The 24,020-nt window shown below is 43.2% G+C and overlaps 1 protein-coding gene, 1 non-coding gene and 1 pseudogene across 2 annotated transcripts in view; 1 reads left to right on the top strand and 2 right to left on the bottom strand.

Moving 5' to 3' along the window:
• Positions 1–24,020, top strand: part of ADAM19 (ADAM metallopeptidase domain 19) — a 127,189-nt gene that overhangs the window by 35,795 nt on the left and 67,374 nt on the right. Inside the window, exons 4-5 of the mRNA XM_007946396.1 lie at positions 6,010–6,088; positions 15,113–15,189. Coding sequence (XP_007944587.1) covers positions 6,010–6,088; positions 15,113–15,189 — 156 coding nt within the window. The remainder of the gene's footprint in view (positions 1–6,009; positions 6,089–15,112; positions 15,190–24,020) is intronic.
• LOC122150525 lies at positions 3,097–3,203 on the bottom strand. The gene has a single exon (XR_006163712.1). It is a non-coding gene; the product is annotated as a U6 spliceosomal RNA (small nuclear RNA).
• On the bottom strand, positions 16,503–16,602 carry LOC122150526 (annotated as a pseudogene).

Here is a 24,020-nt window from a genome sequence, read left to right on the forward strand (position 1 = left end):
TCATAGTGAAACCTTTTGGGTTTCCAAGGCAGTAAATCTTTAAGAAGTAGATTGCCCCGTCTTCCTTCTGTGGAGTGGCTGGTGGATTTGAACCACCAACCTTCTGGTTAGCAGTCAAATGCCTTAGGCACTACACCACCAGAGCTCCTTGAGTCCACCAGAGGTGCCTTGGAAAACAGACCTGGTGATCTACTTCTGGAAAATCAGCCATCAAAACCCTGTGGAGTCTAGTTCTGCTCTGACACACATGGGCTCACCATGAGGCAGAGTCTACTCTAGGACAAATGGTATTGGTACTGGTTGCTCTTCTCTACATATGTACCCTGTCTCTTAAGAGCTAATGGTCTACAGTTTTGTGACATCATATATACCCTCAAGGCTGCTATCATAATCATTAAATTGTGGTCTGGAAACTGTTCCTGGCAATGCCTCAGTTTTATGCTTCCATCTTCTAAGTGAGACAGAACAGCAAACTGCCTTAAAAGCGTGGCAAGTCCAATAGACTTGGATTTGAAATCTGTCTCTGACACTGTGCTATGAGAATTGAGACAGGTCACAACATATACTGAGTCACAGTGTCCTCAACTACAAAATGGAGAAGGAGTCCTGCTGGCGCATCAGTTAAGTACTCGGCTGTTTACTGAAAGGTTGACACTTTGAACCCACCCAACAGCTCTGTTGGAAAAAGACGTGATCTGTTCCCATAAAGATAACAGCCTAGAAAACCCGATGGAGGAGTTCTACTCTGTCATGTGGGGTTGCTTTGAGTAGAAATTGACGTGATGGGACCTAACAAAAACAACAGTACCTATGTCACAAGTGTATTGTGAAGGTTAAATGAAATAAAGCAAGCTCTTAGCACCGTGTTATTGTTGTTCTTGAGTGCCATCAAGTCGATTCCAACTCAGTGATACCATGTAATGGTAGAACTGCCCCATAGAGTTTCCTAGGCAGTCATCTTTATGGAAACAGATCTCCAAGTCCTTCTATCACAGAGCTGCTGGGTGCATTCCAACTGCCAACCTTTTGGCTAGCAGCTGGGAATTTACTGTTGTAGTACCAGGGCTCCTTCTTAGCAAAGTAAATACATGTTACTGATGATAATTGTAACCTTTTTGAGTTTCCCAGGCTCAGAATGATCCAAGGTGTGGTTGAGGTGGGTAGGCAATGGAAGCTGGGACAATAAGATACTTTTAGTCACTTTTGAAGTTTGTCTGGCTTAAAAATATATTGAGTTTGTGGTCTAGGGTGTGGCTCTAAATTTGAGTGTGTACTAGAATCACCTGGAGGGCGGTTAAAAACAGACTCCTGAACCCAACCCCAGAGTTTCTGTCTGATTTAGTAGATCTGGGGTTGGAGCCTGACAATTTTGCCTTTTTAGCTAGGTCCTAGGCCATGGGAAAGGAATCTTGGTGGCACAATGGTTAAGTGCTAGGCCACAAACCAAAAGGTTGGTGATTCAGACCTACCCAGTGGCTCCACAGGAGAAAAGACCTGGTGATGTGCTTCTATAAAGATTACAGCCAAGAAAACTATGGGGTTCTACTCTGTCACATGTGGTTGCTGTGAGTCAAAAATCCACTCAATGACACCTAACATGGAAAAGGATGGTCATGTAAGAGAGCAAGCAGATTATCTGTTGTAGGCTCAGAGGTCAGAGTGAGGGCCAGTGCATGTGGATTACAGATAGACGGTTTTTGGTTCAATTGTAAGAACTTTCTCCAACTACTATATATGGTCAAAAATGGAGTAGACAGACTCAGGAGCTCCCAGTCCCTGGCGGTGTTCAAGCAACTGTTTAATGACTATCAGCAGATTACTGTAGTAGGTTGAAGCATTGTTCATTCATTCATTTATTTGTTCATTCACTCATTCATTTATTTTTATTTTAAGAGTTTGTTTTACATTCAACATCACGCGTACATTTAGTTTCATTCCCCATTCATTATGTCCAACCCTAACCCAGTCTCCTCCCCTCCCTACCCTGCAACTCTCCCTCTGTGCCCCTCATAATTATGCACTCTTGTTTGTCCTGCATTTCCTCAGTTTGAATATTGGTCCTTTGGTGTCACATGGTCTATTGCTCTAAGGGATATATTACCATTGAGTGTGTGGGTGCGGCATCCTGGGTTGAGTGGTCTGTGTGTACATCTTGTTAACTATTGGGCTGAGAGCCCACCCCTGGGTGTGAGTTTTCTTCCAGGCGCCAAATGTATTTCAGGGCCATAGTATTGGGAGTCTCACCAGATTTCATCTGACCAGTAATTCTGGTCATTATTGAGTTTTTGGATTTTGTTCCACGTTTTCCCTCCCACTCTATCCAGGTTTGATCCTTTCCTGAGTGGTTGGCATTGGTAGCTGGGCACCATCCAGTTCTTCTGGTCTTGAGGGCCATTGTGTCCTAGGGTTGATTGCTTCTAAATGCCCTTTTTTTTGGGGGGGGGGCGTTCTTCTTCACTTCTGACGGTAGGAGACCATTAGCTGCATCTTAGATGGCTGCTTGAAAGCTTTTAAGACCCCAGTCACTACTCACCAATGTAGGATGTGGAGCAATGCTTTTATGTATTTTGTTGTGCCAATTGAGTCTGGTGTACCCCAGTACTATGGTCCTGAGGTAGTAGCTCTATTGGATCTCTCTCCCATACTGTTGGGATGTCTGTGAGGTATTACTCTGTGTCTGTCTTCTATTGTTTCTGTAAGGACTGCAGGTATTTTGTATCATTGGTGTCTGTACAAGATTAGCCTCAGCTGAGTCTATCCTTGGTCTAGAGTATACCTCTATTCACTGAACACTGCCAGGGACTGGGAGCTCCTGAGTCTGTCTACTCCATTTTTGACCATATATAGTAGTTGGAGAAAGTTCTTACAATTGAACCCAAAACCGTCTATCTGTAATCCACATGCACTGGCCCTCACTCTGACCTCTGAGCCTACAACAGATAATCTGCTTGCTCTCTTACATGACCATCCTTTTCCATGTTAGGTATCTGTCTGATCATCTCAGGTGTTTATGTGTTTATCTATATAGCCTAATGTTTGGTGTTAAGGGCAATGTGGTATTGTGGACACATTGGTTGGTTTTAGCATCTGTCATCAAAAAATATGGAATGCTTCATGAATTTATGTGTCATCCTAGTGCAGGGGCCATGCTAATCTTCTCTGTATCATTCCAATTTTAGTATATGTGCTGCCGAAGTGAGCACTTCACTCATTCATTTCTTCATCTACTCACTCACTCACTCACAAAATAAACATGTACTGCCTGCCTGCTAGAGTCCCTTGGTGCAAAAGGTTAACACACTCAGCTGCTCACCAAAGTTTGGAGGGTTCAGTCCACCTAGAGGTGTCTTGGAAGAAACACCTGGTGATCTACTTCAGAAAAGTCAGCCATTGAAAACCCTATGGAGCACAGTTCTATTCTGACACACATGAAGTCTCCATAGGTTGGAATCAATGGCAGCTGCATTTTGCCTGCTGGTTAGGTGCTGGCTGCTGGGGAAAATGTTTGTCCCTGCTCTCAGGGAACCCACAGTCTAGTGAGTATGGCTCAGTGATTTCTCAGGTCTCTTGCAGTGCTGAAACTCTGTAAGTTCTATGATAATGAGGACAGATCTTCAGAATAAGAAACTACAAAAGAGTTTCTTATCCTTCTGAGGACTTGTGACTTGAGGCTGACAAGAAGATGGCTACCTTGGGGCTAAATTTGGATTGTTCTCTTTGGAGCATCTTAATGTTACTGGATGTATATTTTCACTCTAAGACTCAGAAGAGGCTGAGCATGTATTTACCAGGAGTGCATTTCCTGTTGGAAAATTCACATTTCTCCATTGGCACCCGGGATGAATCATTAAACTCTAACCTCTCACCATTATACAGTCCAGGCAGACTGTGAAAGCAGACCCAGGAAGTGGGTGGCAGGAATGAGCTAATTGCTTCTTATTACCTCTCTCAAATGACTTACTGGAGCATTGATAGCTGGAAAGAGTTGGGGGAGAAGCAGGTACATTTCATGTTTTTCTGGGTTCTTCCATCAATCCCTGTTAGAATCAATAATGATAATCACTAACTTACTGAGCTCCACTTTACGTGTGCTATGTAAAAATCATAGTCCTGTCAAGGTAGTTATACTATCTACCTTTTCTTAGAAGAGCATACAGAGATTCAGAGAGGTAAAGTACCTTGCTCTTGGCCAGAGATAGTAAATGTCAGAGCTGAAATTGAAAACTCAGTCTGAGACTCCAGACCACACTCTAAAGGGCTAGTATGCTGAATTACTCGTTCATTCGTTCCTCAGTAATTAATTACTTCCTTCATTGAAGCCTCTGCCCTCTATTGCTTATAGTTTATCTCCCTCAAACAAATGAGTGACCTTTCCCTTGGATCCTGGTGAGATACTGAGGAGAGAGAGAAAGAGCTGAGGAGAAAGAATCTGGCGTGTTAGCCACTGACCCAGATTTTCCATGTGATTGAGAACCCTACACAAGCTGGTTTTTGTGCTTTACTTTATTTCTACATTTTCCTGCTGTGTTTCTTTTTCTTTTTTTGCTCAAGTCTAGATGTTGAAGGCCTGACATATTGCAAGAGACAGTTCTTGTCGCATTTTTTTCTGACTTCACACTGGGGGTGGAGGGAACCAGGAATCTAAGAGTCAGGAGTCCCGGAACTCACAGCTTCAGGTGACTAGAGACATTCTCTCAGCTGACCCTCTGTTTCTGGAAAATGTCACCTCTTCCAAACCTAGGTGATCTCTGATGATTCCTTGGCTTTTCTGTGTTGGCCTCAGCTCCATTTTCTTTTTTAAAAGTCAGTTTTAACTTTGTTATTTAGCTTTCAAAATAAATGCATGATAATTAGAAAAAAATTCAGCCAATTTTAGAAATTTGTAATTTAGATAATGAATATCTTTAATCCCCTGAGATAACCACCATTAAGAGTAAGCACTTGTTATTCTATTTGTTTTTAATGCCTTCACTCATGTATGCCAGTATTATTTTTTCATTAAAATGTACTTTTATAATACAAACTTTTCCATAATTACTATTTTTATCTGACTCTATTTTAGACATCTTCCCACATTAGTACATATATATCCACGTCATTCTTTTGTGTTGGACTCTGATTTTTAATGATGCCTTCCATTAGAAACCTTTTTTGCCCCCTTGGCCTTGACTCTCTATAGATCCATTCTGCTTTTAATGTGGTTGAGCTGCTTGAAACATCTGTTTGGTTCTTTCGTTTTTCTTTTAACTTTCAGAGAAATTCTGGGAACCTTATTTGGTATTGCCTTGTCTTTGGTGAGGGATTCTTATCTCAGTTCTGAGGGGTCTGTGGCAAGAGAGAAACCAATGTTCAATTTTAAAGGGAAAAAAAAAAGAATTTATTCAAAGGGTAATGTACAGAAACACCAGGCCTTAGGAAATCTGCACTACTAGGCCTCAGAAAGGACAGGGAAAGGCAGCTCCAGGAAGCCATGTAGCAGGAACAAAGGAATGGATGAATCACTTTTGTCTGCTCAGTCCTTGCAACACTATTCCATCATCTTGGCTTAGATCATGGGTCAGAACTGGATAGGATATGTTGGTTGATAGTCTCACCAAACTACATCCAACAAGGAAGAGATATTGTCTTAAAGAAAAATTGGTGTGCTGTTAGTAAAAATTAGTGGACATGGTGCTGGCAGATCATTAGAGAAACAAAGTACAACTCATGCATCCTGGAACATTTTGTGCACATGTTTGCATCTGTATTTCTCCAGGACACAGAATAAGTTGAACCATTGCTTTAGTTCTGTCTGCTTCATCTGATTGTGCTTGAACTAAATGATGATACAAATGAATATCCAATTAATAACAAACTTTCCCTTGTTTTCTGTTTGTTCCTTAGCCTGGTTTCTTCTGCATGGAAATGCATGGGTGGTCCTATCTGGTTAAGTTAATATCACTAGTTGCTGTTACCAGGAGGATTGTGTCACCAACTAATGATGCAAATGCCTATTTTTGTTCTTTGCAGGGACCTTTTTGCTCCAGCCTACACAGAAACCCACTATACTCCAAGTGGAAGCCCTCAAACCACCACACGGAAGTCTGAGGTAAGTTCAGGTCAACAAATACCTATCAAGCACCTGTCCTGTCCGGTTGTTCCTCGTAGGGACTGATGAGACAAGCGATGTTGTTGTGTGCCGTCGAGTCAGACCCAACTCATAGCAACCCCTCCTTGGGGTTTCCAAGGTGGTATCACTAGGGAAATAGATTGCCCAATCTTCCTTCCAAGGAAGGGCTGGTCTGTTTGAACTGCCAGCCTTCTGGTTAGCAGTTAAGTACCTTAGGCACTACGCCACCAGAGCTCCTGAGACAAGTGATAGAGATGGTTATTCCTGGAGTAACTATTACCCCTGATGAAGATGAAGGAAGCGAGCAGGAAAAGCAAAATGTGGGTTTGTTGTTTCACAATTATCCCCTCTCCTGTCCTGGCTAAAATGGCCAAACAAGCAAATAGTATATTTTAATGACAACTAATTAAAATGGGTGTAATCACGGTAAGCAATACTTTATGTTAATTAAAAAAAAAAAAAACAGCTGCCATTGAGTCAATCGTGACTCATGGTGACCCCATGTGTGTCAGAGTAGGAAAAGCCATAGAGTTTTCAATGGCTGATTTTCAGAAATAGATCACCAGACCTTTCTTGTGAGGCACCTCTGGCCAAGCAAGTTAATTGCACTATCCAGGGACATGCCTTATGTTGATTACCAATACATTATCAAAACTTTAAGTGGAAGCAATGACTTACCAGTAATTCTGTCATCTCACCCAATTGGATGTTTGGGCTGTTTACCAAAAGTTTGACAGTTTGGACCTACCAGCCACTCCATGGGACAAAGATGAGACAGTCTGCTTCCAGAAAGATTTACAGCCTTGGCAGTTCTACTCTGTCCTGTAGGGTCACTATGACTCAGAATTGACTCTATGGCAATGGGTTTGTTTTTTTTTGTTTTTCATCTGAATGTGTAAGGCTTCCAGAGTTGTAATCTCCATGCACACAAATTTTGTAGTCTGCCTTTTTAATTATTAAAATATTTTATTGTAGTAAAGTTCAGTGACGTTAATTACAGTCAGAATATTGTGCTACCATCACCACTATCTATTTCCAAAACTTTTTCATCACCCTAAACAATGTGTAGTACCTTTTTAAGCAGTAAATACTCCCGTCCCCCTTGGTTTTGGTTTCTCCTTGCCTTTGGTAGTCATTAATTATAGTCTGTCTTTTTAAAGTGATTTTAGGTTAAAAAGTTTTTCCTTTTTTTTTTTTTTTTTAATTTGGGTGAATGTTACAGAGCAAATTCATTTTCCATTCTACAGTTCATACACATTTTGTTTCATGACATTGATTGTAATCTCCATAATGTTACAGCTTTCTTCCTACTTCTTCCCTGTGGTTACATTTTCCCTATGTCTCTCTTTGCTATGCATTCCTGCCCTCTGAGCTAGCTCCTTATGCAACTACTGCCCTTCTGATTTTCCATGGTTGATTGTTTTAAAGAGTGTACCTACCTGATATAAATGTTCAGGTTATATGCCGAATGTTTGGCTGGAAGACATGGGTGTGAGTTCAATTCTAGGCCAAATGGATGATTAGGGGCCATGTCTCAGGGGTTTCACCAGACTTTAAAAAGTTTGCTATCTTTATATTGTATTTTTTTTCCCCCCTCAAAGGTGTTTTTGAGTAGGGATGTTTGTAGAAAGTCGAAGATCTGTCATTTGAAAAATGGTTTTCAATTGGTTATGCAGATATATGTATGTTTGCTTTTACCACATCCCACTGGTGGGCATTTAAGGTAGTAAATTATACACATTTCATGGTTGCTAGCTCTTTCTACTATGGTGCCTATTAGAATTTGTAGGATTACAGCAGTGGTTCTCAACCAGGAGTAATATTGACCCTAAGGGACACTGACAATGTCTAGAGACAAATTGAGTGGGGGTGCTACTGGCATCTAGTGGGTAAAGGACAGAGATGCTGCTGAACATCCTATAATGCAAAGGACAGCTCCATAACAAAGAATTATCTAGCCAAGGAAAGTTGGGCAATCTATTTCCATAGTGATACTGCCTTGGAAACCCAAGGAGGGGTCTCTATGAGTCAGGGTCCAACTCGATGGCACGTAACAACAACAACAGCATAATGTCAGCAGTTTGAGGATAAGGAACCTGGATTAGAGTGACCTTTCTCAGACTCTGAGCTGCTGGTGGGACAAGGAGGGAAGAAAAGTCGCACTCTGGAAGGAGCAGTGGTCTTCTGTCTCTGGGGCAAAGCGTAATGTACTTTAGTGATATGGGGACCTGCGAGATGTGGTTTGGAGGACAGCAAGAGTGGTCCTCTGCTTCAGTGTTCCCATGGAACCTGAGATTCTTACATGGCCTATTTTTTAAAATACTATGCTGGAGTGCAAATGTCTAGCAAGACAGTCACTATCAATCGTTAGGAGTCCCTGAGTGGTACAAATGTTTAAGCCCCCAGTTACTAGCTGACCCCAGAGGTGGCTCAGAAGACAGGCCCAGTGTCTGCTTTTGAAAGGTCATACATAACTTTGAAAACCCTAAGAAACAGTTCTACTGTGCAAACATGGAGATGTCATGAGTCTGAATCTACTCAGTGGCAACTAACAACAACAATCAGTTTATCAATTTATCCCTGAATGGAGAGAAGAACACAGGACAGTTAAGTTTTGGTAACTTTAAGAGATCTAGAGCATAGTAATTAGGTAGTTGAGGGATAGTTGGATAGTTGGATGAATCAGAGCATTGAAGAACAAAAGAGAGTGGAGAAATGAGGATGGTTTATTGTGAAGATCAACACTGTCTTCAATAAGGTCACTCTAAGGATAAGGAAATTGGTAATATGGCCAATGCCTACAGCAAACAAGTCAGCTGGGTCTTCTCATCTCCCAGGGAGCTGTCCAGTAGTGACTCCAACCTCTCGAATCTATACTTCTCTCAATGTCTCTTGGTCAAAATGTCTCTTCTCTTCATTGAAACCTCTGTTTTTTGGCTCTGGGGATGAGGGTGGACACAGGATGCTTAGAACAGCCCTAGCAGTTAAGGCCTCAAAATCACCCTCCTCTGAATTTGGCTTCTGTACCCTAGAGCTCAAGAATGGGTCTCAGTCCACAAGTTTGCCATGAGCTCATGCTTCCTGCTGTGAAAGCCCCTTGGGGTGGCTCCCTTGGGCCAAGAAGCTGAAATGGAATGCTGTGACTTCATGACTCTGATAATGTCCTTGTTCTTTATGCCCTCAGCTTTTGCATCAGGCAGAGATGTTGTAATGGTCTTTCAAAAACAGAAGAGTAGAAAGTGCTTCCCCTCATCACCAGAGTCCCCTTCCTTCCAGAAGGCCTTGTTGATTGAAGTGCATTTTAGCTGAAACATAGGACCCAAAACCAAAAATCTAGTTGCTGCTGAATCAATTCTGACTCATGGCAACCCCACATGTATCAGAGTACAACTGTGCTCTATATGATTTTCAAGGCTGAGAACTTTATGGACAGACCTTTCTTCTGAGGCATCTCTGGGTAGATTCCAGCTACCGACCTTTTGGCTAGTGGTCAGGCACTTAACCATTTGTGCCACCCAGGGACTCAAACCATGAGAGACCTCATGGCTTTAACAAGCAGCAATTTGTTTTCCCCTAGTTTAGGAGGCTAGAAGTCTGAATTCAGGGAGCCGGCTCAAGGGGAAGGCTTTTTTCTCTGTCGGTTCTGGAGAAAAGTCCTTGTCTCTTCAGCTTCTCCTTCCTGTTTTCTGGGAGATCTCCATGTGTCTTGGCATTTTCTTACTCCATCTATCTCTGCTCAATTGCTTAATCTATTTTATATCTCAAAAGACATTGACTCAAGATACATCCTATACTAATCCTATCTCATTAATATATCAAAGACAGCCCATTCCCAAGTGGGATTATAATCATAGGCATAAAAGTTAGAATTTACAACATACATTTTTGGGGACCATAATGCAATCTGTAACACCCCATTACTGGCTTCTTGCAACCCTCTTACCCAGTCCTATCAGGCCTACATGGTTCCTAGCCAACACTCTTATTTGGAAGCTAATTCAAAGAGAGAGAGGAATGCAATAAACCATTTAGCTGCACTTGACCCAAATTGTGAGGCTGTTTTCAAACTTGGCCTGGGTTAGGGGGCATTCTGGGAACCTAGTCAAGACTCATCAGCCAATCCTTTAGGATATAGCCCTAATCTAGGTCAGGTCATTTGGGGAATGGTCTGTGAATGTGTTCCAGGAGAAAGACTTACAGAGCTTGGGGTCTGAAGGCCAGGTCTATAGTTGTGGCTTTTTCTAGCTATGTGACCTTAAGCAACCCTTTTGACCACACTGGTTTTGAGTTTCCTCATCTAATTGGATATGGTAATAGCTGACTCTCAGTGCTGTGGAAGGGTAAAATGAATCACTCGTTTTTATGGTAATTTATAAACAGCTCTTCCAACCCCACATTTTACAGATGATGAAATTGAGAGGAGAAAAAGAAAAGCAGCCTGCCCATGTTTAGATAACCACTTAGTATCCTCTCGTGCTGGAGAAACCAAACCCACTGCCATCAAGTTAATTCTCACTCATAGTAACCCTATAGCACAAAGTAGAACTGCCCCATAGGGTTTCCAAGGCTGTAATCTTTATGGAATCAGACTGCCCCATCTTTCTCCCATAGAGCGGCTTGTGAGTTTGAACCACTGACCTTTTGGTTAGCTGCTGAAAGCTTTACCCACTGTGCCACCAGAGCTCCTCTCCTCTGGAGCTAGAGGATAATAAAGCTTTGGCAAATTAACCGTTATACACTCTGATGCTACCCATTAGGAGAGGCAGCACAGCTTAGTAAGCTGGGGATGGGATGTAGAGAGAGACATAGACATAGGCTTGAGTCTTGTTTATATTAGGATCAGTTCACTTACTCTCATGAGCCTCACTTTATTCATCATAAATTAGAAAAACACTGCCACCTCTTCCTGGAGATTTCTGTGTGTTGCAAACAGTTTGCTCTCAGCAACTAACTGAAAGGTTAGGGATTCAAAACCACCCAGCAGCACTGCAGAAAAAGGCCTGGCTATCTGCTTCCATAAGAAAACCCTATGGGGTGCAGTTCTACTGAAGCACATGGGGCTGCCATTAATTGGAATCCGTTCAACAGCAACAATTTTTTTTTTTCCCTTTCTGTACCTCACACAAAGAAGCTCCAGTGGCACAGTGCCTAAGGCATTTGCCTGCTAACCAGAAGGTTGGAGGTTCAAACCCACCAGCTGCTCCGTGGAAGAAAGATGGAACAATCGACTTCTGTAAAGATTTACCACCTCAGAAATCCAGTGGGGGTTGCTATGAGTTGGAATTGACTCAGTGGCAGTGAGTTGGTTTTGGATTTGGTTACCTCACAAAAAGGAGCTCTGCTGGCTGCAGTGCCTAAGGCATTTGACTGCTAATCAGAAGTTGGAGGTTCAAACCCACCAGCTGCTCTGTGGAAGAAAGATGGGGCAATCTACTTCCGTAAAGATTTACTACCTCAGAAACCCAATAGGGGGGTCACTATGAGTCAAAATCGACTCAATGGCAGTGAGTTTGGAGTTCTTTTTTTTTTTTTTTTTCCTACCTCACATGTTTGGTTTGGTTTTGGTTTGGTTACTCACACGATGGTGGTGGGGTGGAGCATTAGAAACTATTACTTTGGAGTCCCAAGCACAATGCTGGCCAGTTGGGAATGGTTCAGAGACTGGAGTCTGGAGTCTGGCTGTTGCATGACCTTGTGAATGACTTAAAACTACTCTAATCTTTAGTTTTCCCTTTAAAAAATGTCAGTAATAATAACTGTATCATAAGGTCATGGTCAGAATTAAAAGGCAAAACATCAACGTATGCTAAGATGAGTAAGAGCTAGATTGACTTAGCTCTGATTGTTAGTCAATGGCAGGTATTATTATCATGTGAGATAATGTATGTGAGAGCTCTTTGCAAATTGTAAACCAAAACCAAACCCATTGCCATGGAGTCAGACCCAACTCATAGTTATCTCTCCTTGGGTTTCTGAGGCAGTGTCACTATGGAAGTAGATTGCCCAACCTTCCTTCCAAGAAGTGGCTGGTGGGTTTGAACTGCCAGCCTTCTGGTTCACAGTCAAATGCCTTAGGCACTTCACCCAAAAGTCAGTGGCTATACTATTGCAGAGGGCATTCAGGCTGTGATAAACATCAGCATCATTCCAAGATTAGAAGATGTGCAGGGCTTCTTCAAAGCTATCCCTGAATTTGAATTATGTTTATTTATTTTTTTATCTTTGACTCCCTTCAACTTCTCAGAGCACCATTTACCACATAGTATCCTGTATCCCCTTCCTGGGAGAACTAGCTCACTCCTCACCCTTGAATAACACTATGCCTTGGAGTTCCTTGCCCCTTGCTGAGTTCTAAGGGCCATGTTTAGAACTTCAGTGCTTGATGTTCAGCCCCCAGGTCCCAGAGCCCAGGGGTGGGTGGAGAAGCCAGGTGCCAAGCTAACATTTGACAACAGAGAAATCCTGGCTGGAAGGAAGGTTTGGCTTCCTTTCATAGGTGCTTGTGGATGTCCCCTGGCCTGGGGAGGGAAGTGAGGGAACTTCCCTTTGCGTTTCTCTGAAAATTGTGGTCTTACTTGTTTAAAGTCCAGGTAAGTTTGATGCGGGGGTGGGGAAGGATGGGGTGGGGTAGTACACATCCCTCATTCCCACTTCGTGAGCTTGAATGGACAGAGGAGCCTTGCTGCTGCCAGTGCATTATCAGTAGATAAAAGGGCACCTGTGGTCCAGAGAATAACCCTGAGTTGAGTGCCAGCTTGGCCTTTATGCTCTAATCTAGCTGCATTGTTCAGATGGGGAGAATGTAGAATTGGTGAGGCTAGGGCCATGGATTCAGCCCCTTGGTGGCTTCCAGGGCCCTTGAGGCTACATTCTGCCTTTGACTAAGGAGACTTTAATAATAATGATAATGATAATAAGCTCACTCATGTTTATTGCCTGCTGCTCTAGGCCAGGCACATTGCACTAGCTCCTTTATTTATGATATTCTCACAACCACCCTGTGAGGTAGGGGCTGTAGACACAGAAGATCAGAGAGACTGAGGAACTATTATGTAGTGGGTAGGTATGGGATCCTGGCTGTAAACCCAGGCCTGGAGCATGCCAAAATGGATGAATTTAATTATTTAGCTATATTCATGCCTGGAGCTGGGAGTGTGTGGAGCAAGAGAATAGACAAACGGGTTAGCTCTCTCCTGGGTCACATCCCTGCCTGCTGGGGACAGAACACTGCAAGCAAGCATTGATGGAACACTTGGATTTTTTCATGGGCAAAGAAAGGCAAGAACATTTATGATTGACCCTGCTTAGGCTTAAGGTATTAGGGGAAAAGAGGAAGTGTCATGTCTGCAACAATATCGCTTGTGTCCTTTTTAAGACCTCTCCAGAATCTGGCTCCACCAGAGGATTTTACCTTCTCTCTATCTGACAAGCTTATTTCTCTTGACTTACTTGGGAAGAAGCTTGTAGGAATGTGTCTCTTGCTATTATACCTCAGTTACCTGGGATAGTCCTAGTTTGTGCTGTTTGCCTGGTTTGGCATTTTATCACTCTCAACAGTGTCCTGGTTTGCTTGCTAAGTGGTGTGGTTAGACTCTGCTAGCACCTCAAACTTCCCTTTCAAGAGTTTCTTTACGATTTCTATCTTTTAATTATTGATTGGTTCTCACAAGGCTGCAAGCTCTATGAATGCTTATAGGACTGTAACTGTGTCTGCTCATTATTGCATCTCCAGGGCCTAATGCAGTGCCTGGTTGGTGCATCTGGTTTTCAATGGTGGTTTATTGTGATGGAGAAAGGCAGCCTTGTTGAGAAGACTAGATGGCCATGAGGCAATGGCAATGACTATAGAGTAGCATTAAACTCATGGACATAAGTGCCCAATTAAGTATGATCCAGGTGTGGAGGGTTTCATGGGAGGAAGATCATCATGAGCTGAGGAAGAGATGGGGGTGTATTAGCATCCTAGCATTTCTGTACCAAATTACCACAAACAACAGAGCTAAAAACAACAGAAATGTATTCTTTCACAGTTTGGGAGACCAGAAGTTCAAAGTCAAGGTGTCAGCAGGGCCATGCTCCCTCTGAAAGCTTTAGGGAAGGATTCTTCCTCACCTCTTCCTAGTTTCTGGTGGCTGTTAGCAATCCTTGGTATCCTTTCATTTGTGGCAACATCACTTAAGTCTTTTCCTCTGTCTACATGTAGCCTTCTTTGTGTGTCTTTCTCTTTTCTCTTCTTAGAAAGAACCAGCCACTAGAATCCAGTATGACCTTACCTTAATTACATCCACAAAGACCCTATTTCCAAATGAGTTCACATTCTGATATTCTGGGGGATATGAATTTTGGGGGCACATTATTTAACCCACTATAGGGGTTCACAAAGGAGACTCTGGAGGCAGCAGGATCTTTCAGAAGCCTGCGTATCTTGTCTCCAACCTTGTGTCATGGAAAGAGTGCTGAATGAGAATCTAAAAAACTTGGTTCTCCAGCTAACAGTGAGAATGTTGGCAGATCCCTTTGGTCCTCTAAATCTTGGTTTCTTCATCTATTCAATGGGGATAATGACGTCAGTCCTACTCGAACTCACAGGATAATTCTGAGAATCAAAATGATAAAATGGAAAGCTCTTTATAAATTGTAAAGTGCTATAAGGTTAAGGTAGATAGATAAGGAACTATTAATCATATGAGAAGGCCTGGTGGTACAGTGGTTAAGTCCTCACATGCTAACCAAAAAGTCAGTGATTCAAACCCATCGCCACTCCACAGGATAAAGATGTGACAGTCTGCTTCTGTAAAAATTTATAGCCTTGGAAACCCTATGGGGCAGTTCTGTTCTTCTGTCCTATAGAGTTGACGTGAGTCAGAATCAACTCAACGATACTGTTTTTTTTTTTTTTTTTTTAAATTGGTGCAAATCATTTGTGAATTTCATGAGAAATTTCATGTGAATTTCATGTTTCTACATTGTTCTTTAGCTGACCACCTCCTTTCTCCTTGCTAGGATCATTGCTTTTACCATGGGACAGTGAGGAAAGCAGAAGAGTCTAGTGTCACACTCAGCACCTGCCGAGGAATTAGGTAAGAGGCCCTGAAGGATCACAGAGGTGCCTGCCACTTTCCCCAAGAAATGGAATTTTCAGAACAAACAGGACTGGCCCTGGGCAAGGGCCTTGGGAAGATGACTAGATGGTGTGCGCAAGCCAGCTCTGAGAAGGGCTGCCTGTGGGAGAGGAGGGGGAGCCTATTGAGCTTTCAGTGTTTTGAGGACGTTGCACTTGATGAGTTTGAGCATTCTCACTTCTCCTTTTCTCTTCTCTGGTAGTAATTGTGGGTAGTGAAGTAGAAAATGGGCAGTGAATAAAAGGAGAGCGTGGGAAGAGAGAGGAGAGGCAAGAATATTCATTTTTAAGACAGAAAATCAACTCAAAAGTTCCAACCAGATAGAGTTTTAGGCTAACTCCTCATTCCTTGATCCAGACTACCTGAGTTTGAGAGGTGGCTTTGCTATTTACCAGCTAGGTGACCTTGGACCTCTACGGTCTCATTTGCAAGCGGTGGATAAAAATATTATACACCAAGTGTGTGAGGGAAGAATCCCTGGTGGTACACTGGTTAAGTGCTCAGCTGCTAACTAGAAGGTTGGGAGTTCGAACCTATCGGCTAGGTTTTCCATAGGGGAAAGATGTGGCAGTCTGCTTCCATGAAGATTACAGCCTTGGAGACCCCATGGGGCAGTTCTATTTTCTCTTATAGGGTTGCAATGAGTCAGAATTGACCCTATGGTAACGGAGTGGTGTGAGGATTAAATGTGTTAATAGATATTGAACATTTGAAACTACACTGGCCCAGAGCCAGCCCACAGTAACCTCCCAGATCCTTGCTTCTCTAGGTTTGGTCTGCATATGGGTAGCATTGACATAACCTGGGAACCTGGGAGCTTGTTCAATGTGTAGAATCTCAGGTCCCTCCTAGACCCACTGAACCAGAATCTGCATTTTACCAAGATCCCCAGGTGATTCGTTTATGCTTGAGAATGGATGTGCCTTGAGAACATAAGGTGTATTTCAAATATTTGCTGCTCTCCACCAGCTTACCCCACTGTCTTACATATCTAGCATTTATACATGTATGTTGAAGTAATAAACATTCTTTATTTAGCCCTTTAGTACTTTCTCCTCCTTTTTTTTTTTGAAAAACCAAAAATCAGTTGTCACATGTATTGACACAACCATATATGTGTCAGAGTAGAACTGTGCTCCATAGGGTTTTTTTGTTTTTTTAACTTTTCATTGTGATTTGGGTGAAAGTTTACAGAGCGAACTTGTTTTCCATTCAACAGTTCATACACATTTTGTTTCAGGACATTGATTGCAATCCCCACAATGTAACAAAAAACTATGGAATGCTTCACAAATTTGCATGTTATCCTTGTGCAGGAGCCATGCTAATCTTCTCTGTATCATTTCAATTTTTAGTGTATGCTGCTGAAGCTGTCATTCCATAGAATTTTCAATGGCCGATTTTTCAGAAGGGCATCACAAGGCCTTTCTTCCAAAGCATCTCTGGGTAGACTCAAACCACTAACCCTTCAATGAACAGCCCAACACTTAACCAACTGGCCACCCAGAGTTATATCCAGTATGCTAGAAAGCTGGTTCTTTGGGAAAAAAAAAAAATGAAATTTGATTTGTGTCATCTGCTACCACCTTGGTCAAATTACTCCCACCACAACCAATTTCAAGCTACAAATGTGATATCACTGAAGATGAAATTGCAAACTTATGTGCATGATTGGCTCTCTTTCTGGTACGAGGTGACTCCACTGCATACCCCCTTCCTCTTTATGGATGGATCAATTCATTCAATAATTGTTTAATTCACCAACAAATTAATATTGGGTGCCGACGCTATCCATGCCTCTCACTAGATGGGGGAAAGGCAGACATTGAGGAGTCATTGAGCCTTCAGTTTTCTCATCTGTAAAATGGGTGCCAGTGATAAGCCTTATAGAGATTATAGTTGAAGTGTTTTGTTAACACTACAGTGCTCTACAAACATAAGGGATTACTATCTACTTACAACAGTGAAGCCTTGCTGAAACTTACCCAGGCTCACAACAAAAGTGAAGGCCTCTCATACTGCAGATCCCATGTGTCTGTTTATAAATTAGGCCACGTCTCTTCTGTAAGGCTGTGTGGTGAGTCGGCCAGAGGGAATTAGGCAGGAAGCAAGTTTTGGATGGGAAGTGATAACAGAGTGGCTCAAGTGACCTGATTGAACCACGCCAACTGGTCTTGCAATGGTGTTTGCAGGCCCAGCTGCCACCACCTGCAGTCTGCAAGTAAACAAAGCCCTTCCCAAGAAGGAGGAATGGGAACATGCAGGTGTGACCTGCTTCTCTCTGCCTCTTCCTCTGTCCTTTTGGTCTGGAGCAGTGGGGACTTGGCTCAGCCTCTTATAAATCACTGCAGCAGCTGGGCTGACCTGGGAAGCCAGGGAGCTGTCCATGTGTTTCTATTTTGCATGCTTCACTCTGATGGGGTCCCCATGCTTCCTTTCCCAGCCTTCTCACTGCACACCTTAAGAAATCAAGGGTGTCTGCAAGCCAGACTGATTTAAGAGCTGGAGACTCATGCCAGATGGCTCTGTTCCAATGCTGGAAAAGGAGCAGCTGCAGCAGCAACACTGTTCAAACCCACATACACCTAAGTCACCTCCCAAGCATCATAAATTGATGCTGCAATGGAAAATCTCCACAGCAATTGTTCTTTTCTCCTAGAAGCATGTCCATTGTGACTGGAGAAAACAGACATAATTTTTGCCAAGTGAGACCCTCTGGCTAATGATGCCAATACAGAGGAGTTCAGATGAGTTTCTAGATGGTTGCGAGACCCCTTTTCTCTCCAATGCAGTTGTTTGGGCTTGTTTAATTGAAGACATAATACATGCCTATAAACCAAAAACCAAACTTACTGCCCTTGGGTCAGTTCCGACTCATAGTGACCCCTCCTTGGGTTTCTGAGGGGGTATCTCTACGGAAGTAGATTGCAAATTCAAATAATAGAAAATAGTACAATGAAAAATAAGTCTCTTTTTCATCCCAGGTTTCTAGATTTTCCCCTCACCAGAGAAAGCCAGTGTTAACAATTTCTTGTGAACTTTCTAGGAACATTCTTTGCAAAAAAGAAAATAGATATTCCATATAGCAATTTTTAATCTTATTCAGGCCACAGACCCCCCCTTTGAGAATTGGGTAGAAGCTAGGGTTATCAGACTACGTATTGCACTGGGCACATCTGCTGTAAAATACCCCTTTCAAGTGCTGAAGAGTAAGATGTCTCCTTGAAGACTAAGGTGTGCCTAACCTAAGCCATGGCATGTTAATCACCTTATATGCATATGAGAGCTGGACAATGAACAAGGAAGACCAAGGAAGAGTTGATGCTTTTGAGTTGTGGTGCTGGTAAAGAATGCTGAAAGTACCGTGGACTGCTAAAAGAACTAACAGATCTGTCCTGGAAGAAGTGCAGCTGGAATGCTACTTGGAAGCGAGAATGGCCAGAATTCATCTCACTTACTTTGTTCATGTTGTCAGAAGGGACCATTCCCTGGAGAAGGATATCATACTTGGCAAAGTGGAGGGTGAATGGAAAAGGGGAAGACCCTCAATGAGATGGATTGACACATTGGCTACAACAATGGGCTCTGGTATAGCAGGGATTGTGAGCCTGGCACAGGACCAGGCAGTGTTTTGTCCTGTTGTACGTGGGGTCACTATGAGTCAGAGCCAAGTTGACAACACCTAACAACAATAGCAACAACGATCTCTATGGGAGCAGATTGCCAAGTCTGTTTCCCATGGAGCTTCTGGGTAGGTTTGAATCACAAACCTTTTGGTTAGCAGCTAAGTGCTTAACCATTGCATCACAGGGCTACTCTATTTATTATTATTTTTTTTTTTTTAGAGTGGTCACGGCTATTATTTAAAAATGTTGCTTTATTAGTAAGAACTGTCTATTACTTTAGTTAATTACCATGGCAACTCTGTGAGATGGGCAGTATTATCTGCATTTTACAGATGAGACAAGTAAATTTAAGTAACTTAACCAAACAATAAGTAGCAGAGCCAGACTCTGAATCACTCCTGGGAGCGCCTGCTCCACCTGCACTTTCCCCCTCCTTCCTGGAGGCTCCACATTACTTGTATGCCTTCTTTTCTCTCTTCTGTGCTACTTTTGAAGATTCTTGTCACCTCTTTTTATGTGGATGCAGATTGGAGGAAAAGAAGGAGGATAACAGCCTGATTGCCTCCTTAGAGCAGCTCTGATATAGGGAGGGGATGTGTTCCCTTGGGTTTAGCTCTGAATTGACAGATTTCCAAGAAGCAGTTTTTGCCTGATTTCGTGAAGGATGCAAGGGCATTTGGATGCGTCCTTCTGTCATTCAGGGGTTAAACATGCATCACCTACTGCCTGCCTGGGTTCTGCACCATGTCATTTGTATCAAGCTCTTAATGGTGAGGAATAGGTTGGAGAGAAGCGTGTGAGGTCCTGGATCCCCTGGCTGAGTTCTGCTTCTGCTAGGGATAATGTTTAGCGAATTAGATCAACTGAAGTTCCATGAAGGATAAATGACCCATGGGTGCCCAATGGAGGGGAGAGCAGCAAGGAGGACTGTGCTGTGGTGACAGGGGAGGGAGTGTGGATAAGGACTGGCATCTCAGAAATTCCCCCACCATCAGCTGGGGCTCAGTATAAATTTCTGGGGCTTGTACCAGCCTCTCTAACACCCCCAAGCAGTGTGTGAGGATTGCAACTGCTCCATGGAGTGAATTACAAGGGGTCCCAGGGAAGAGCAGGGTGAGGTGGCTACAGAATCTGAGAGTTGGGAGGACCTTCGATGCCCTTCTGTGCCTGTGTTCCTCAGTCTGTAATCTGTCAACTCCCTGACACAGAACTGTGGGAGCCATGTGAAGGGGCAGGCTCCTGCTACAGAGTATGGGCTCCACACTGCAGTTCCTGATTATGGCTTTGCAGTGGAATTTGCGTGGGACTTGTTAACAGTGCAAATACTCGGGCCTTTAGAATCAGAGTCTCCTATGTGGGGCCCTGAGATCTGTGTTTTTAATAAACTGTGTAAAGTATTCTAATAGCTATCTCTTGGAGCTTTGATCTTAGAGATCACTGATCTCTAGGTTTGGGATTGACTGGTTATGTTGGTTTCCTTGGCTGTCATAACAAAACACCACACGCTGGACAGGTTATAAGAATAGAGATTTGTTGTCACACATTTCTGAAGGCAAAGAGTTGGAGATTAGGGTGTTGGTCATGTTGATTCCTTCTGAAGCTTTGAGGGAGAATCTGTTCCCTGCCTCTCTGTCTTAGCTTCATGTAGCCCCAGGGGTTCCTTGGCTTGCAGCTGCAGTGTTACACGTGTCCTTTCTGTGTCTCCCTATCTCTGTATATCTTCTGCTCTTTAATAAGGACACTATTCATACTGGATTAGGACCCACCTTACTTAGTATGACCTCATGTTAACACAACTGATAATATCTTCAAAGATCCTATTTCCAAACAGGGTCACATTCACAGGTACAGGGCTTAGCACTTCAACATATCTGTTTACTTGTTTGTTTTCCCACATATCTTTTTGGGGAACATAATTCACCCATAACACTGATGGAGTCAGATAGCATAGAATTTAAGAGCGTGGGGTCCATAGTCTTGTGGACCTTAGGTCTTTGGCTCCAGATTACCTGTGAGATCTTGTTATTAACAAGGCTCTGGTGCAAGTGGTTTTTGATCAGCTGCTAACCCAGAGGTCGGTGGTTCGATCCCATCCAGCGATTCTGCAGAAGAAAGGTCTGGTGGACTGCTTCCATAATGATTACAGCTAAGTAAACCCTATGGAGCAGTTCTATTCTGTACTGTAAGGGGTCATCATGACTCAGGGGACGACTCTATGACAGACAACAACACATGAGTTTTACTGTTCACCATGCACCAAACCTTGGCTTGGCCTTTGTCCTTTGTCCTATTTGGCCCAGAGATTGTTTAAGTGATTTCTGACAAGCTACACCTTGTGGCTCTACACTGGATCTTTCACCGACTTCTCTGTGGAACTTTCCACTCACTGGGTGTTATCTCCACAGCCTCAGCTTGATGCACACAAAACCACTGGCTGGTTTGTGGTCAAGCCCTCTCTCTGTGTTTCCAACATCAGTAGCCATCAAGGGAAACTGAAATGATGGGTGGGGACTTGATCAGCTGAGAGGAGAAGATAGCTTGGAACAGGATGCTCAGAGAAGCTCTCCCCTCTGCCTCTTTCTGTCTGGACTAGGGAGTGGACGTGACCTTTGGTCTTTGCCTCACTCCCACCCCCAGCTGTTCAGGAGCACATTGGGTGTTTGCCATGGGGCTGGGGAGGGATCGCTGTGTCAGCCTGGGCGAGGCTGCTGGGAAGTCGGCAGGCTCCTGGCACCAAAATGAGATTAGCCAGGATGGAACCAGGAAAGCACTGCTATGATCAGAACCTGACACTATCTTTCCTGAGAGCAGCACAGGCCTTTCCCATAGAGCAAAACCTGGGTGGGGATTCCTAGGGCTGGAATGGGGGTGTGAGTTGAGCCAACTTAAAAGAGAGGTCCTGCCAATTGAGAGAGGCAAAGACTCTGAAATGGAGCTTTAGCTTTTGAGCTTTCTGGATAGATGAGAGCCTGAGATTTTGGAACATGCAAAATGTTGTTAGGGCCCCTGATTTGTTTCTGGACTTCCTCCTCCCTCATAGTCCTGGATCCATTTTCTTGCTGTAGTATTCATTTTAATACAACAGCACTTAACAACAACAACAAATATCAAGGATGGCAAATATGTGGGGCTCTACTCACTTTTCCATTGATTATTTATGATAAAACAAACAAACAAAAAAACCCACTGCCATTGACCCTCATTGGGTTTCCGAGGCGGTAAATCTTTACGGAAGTAGATTGCACCGTCTTCCTTCCAAGAGGCAGCTAGTGGGTTTGAACCACTAACCTTCTGGTTAGCAGTCAGATGCCTTAGGCACTCTGCTACCAGAGCACCTTGATTATTTATGATAGTGATAAATAAAATCATGGCACACTTTCTACTGAGTCCAGATAAGTTCTTAGAATCTTTGTCTCCAACTGGAAAAAGGCCTGTTGATCTGAAAATACATGGGCCTCTACTCACTCTACTCACTTTTTTCTACTCACATATAGATTATAGCCAAGAAAACCCTTTGGAGCAATTCTATTCTGTAAAACTTGGGGTCTTAGAAGGGCAGAAGCTGAGGTGAGGTGTGGTGGGGAGTCGGTGATGTGACTCCGTCTCCGCTTTGTTTCAAGATGTGGGTCCAGCGCTTTTGTGATTCAAGACCCTAGTAGGAACTTCCTCACTGAATCCAAGCAGAAAATTAGGCACAATCTGCTGGGCAGATCCTTTACTATGAGGCTGCAGTTCACAGGAATGAAGATGGTGAAACTGGGATGGAAGAGGTTTTGATTCCAAAGCATCAATCCTGAAGAATCAGAATCTCATTGTACTTCTGAGAAGATTCCACATAGGTGTTGCCACAGAAGTCATGATTTACAAAGCCTCTGAAAAGGGAGAGAAGACTAAAGAGGCCACTGGGATGCTCCAAGCAGGAGAAAATGAGGAGAAAGACAAGAAATTTCAAACAAAAGACAGTTAAGGACAATAAAACATTCACAGAAGTGAATGACCAGAAATTTGAAGAAGATAGTAGTCAATGCTCAGATGCTGCAACAAATAAGACAATTCAGGCTCAAAAGAAATATATATGTAATGAGTGTGGGAAAGCCTTTAGGCAGAGTGTAAATCTTATGGTACATGAGAGAATCCACACAGGAGAGAAGCCATATAAGTGTAAGGAGTGTGGCAAAACATTCAGTCATAGCTCCAACCTTGTGGTTCATCAGAGAATCCACACTGGACTGAAGCCCTACATATGCAGCGAATGTGGGAAATCTTTCAGTGAGATGGTTATCCATGAACAGTGTTTTGGTTACCTGGAGGTGCTATAACAGAAATATACTACAAATGGGATGGCTTTAACAAACAGATGTTTACTCTCACAATTATGGAGGCTTGAAGTCTGAGTTCAAAGTGCCAGGCTCTAGGGGCTGGGTGAAAGCACCTCAATTTTGAGCTTCAGCTCTGCCTCCTGCTCCCGGCCCACTGAAGCCAGAGGCCTTTCTTCACTCAGGCAGCTGCTGGCTGCTGAGGCTGACAAACCCAAGGTCAGCAAGTAAAAAGGCACAGTCCCTGTGCACAGTGGCTGGGGAACAAATGGAGAAGGTGAAGAGAAAGGTGGGCTGAGCTGTGGACTTTTGCCCGTCTGGAGGATGCTGCCATTTTGAAGGTTTAAAAAGCGGCTTGACTATTTTGGATATTTAAAGAGACAGCGCTCTCACAGATTCCTGGAGCTGTGGACTTTTGCCCGTCTGGAGAGTGCTACCATTTTGAAGGTTTAAAAAGTGGCTTGAATATTTTGGATATTTAAATAGACAGCACTCTCACAGATTCCTGGAGCTTAAGAACACGTTTTGCTTTACAGAAACCCCAAAGACACTCAGGACCTGCAAGACTGACAAGTTTTTTAAAGGTTATTCGATTGTAATTTGTGTCTGATTGAGTGGGAGACAACAACAGTCCCCATAAGACACAACTACAACCCACACCTCCTGCAACTTCGTTTACTGAGCGAGAGCCACTACCTCCTTCTCCACCAATGGGCCAACGATAAAAAACCACCAAGAAGAGCCTGAATCATCCTTGGCTGCTCTTCACAAACAGTTAACAGAGATCTAAATACAGCAATGCAACAATGCCTCGGAGACAACAGACCATCACAGTCCACAAAAAGAA

Source organism: Orycteropus afer, unplaced genomic scaffold (assembly GCF_000298275.1).
Source record: "Orycteropus afer afer isolate SDZICR_OR568_19922 unplaced genomic scaffold, OryAfe1.0 scaffold00160, whole genome shotgun sequence".
In the NCBI taxonomy this organism is placed as follows: domain Eukaryota; kingdom Metazoa; phylum Chordata; class Mammalia; order Tubulidentata; family Orycteropodidae; genus Orycteropus; species Orycteropus afer.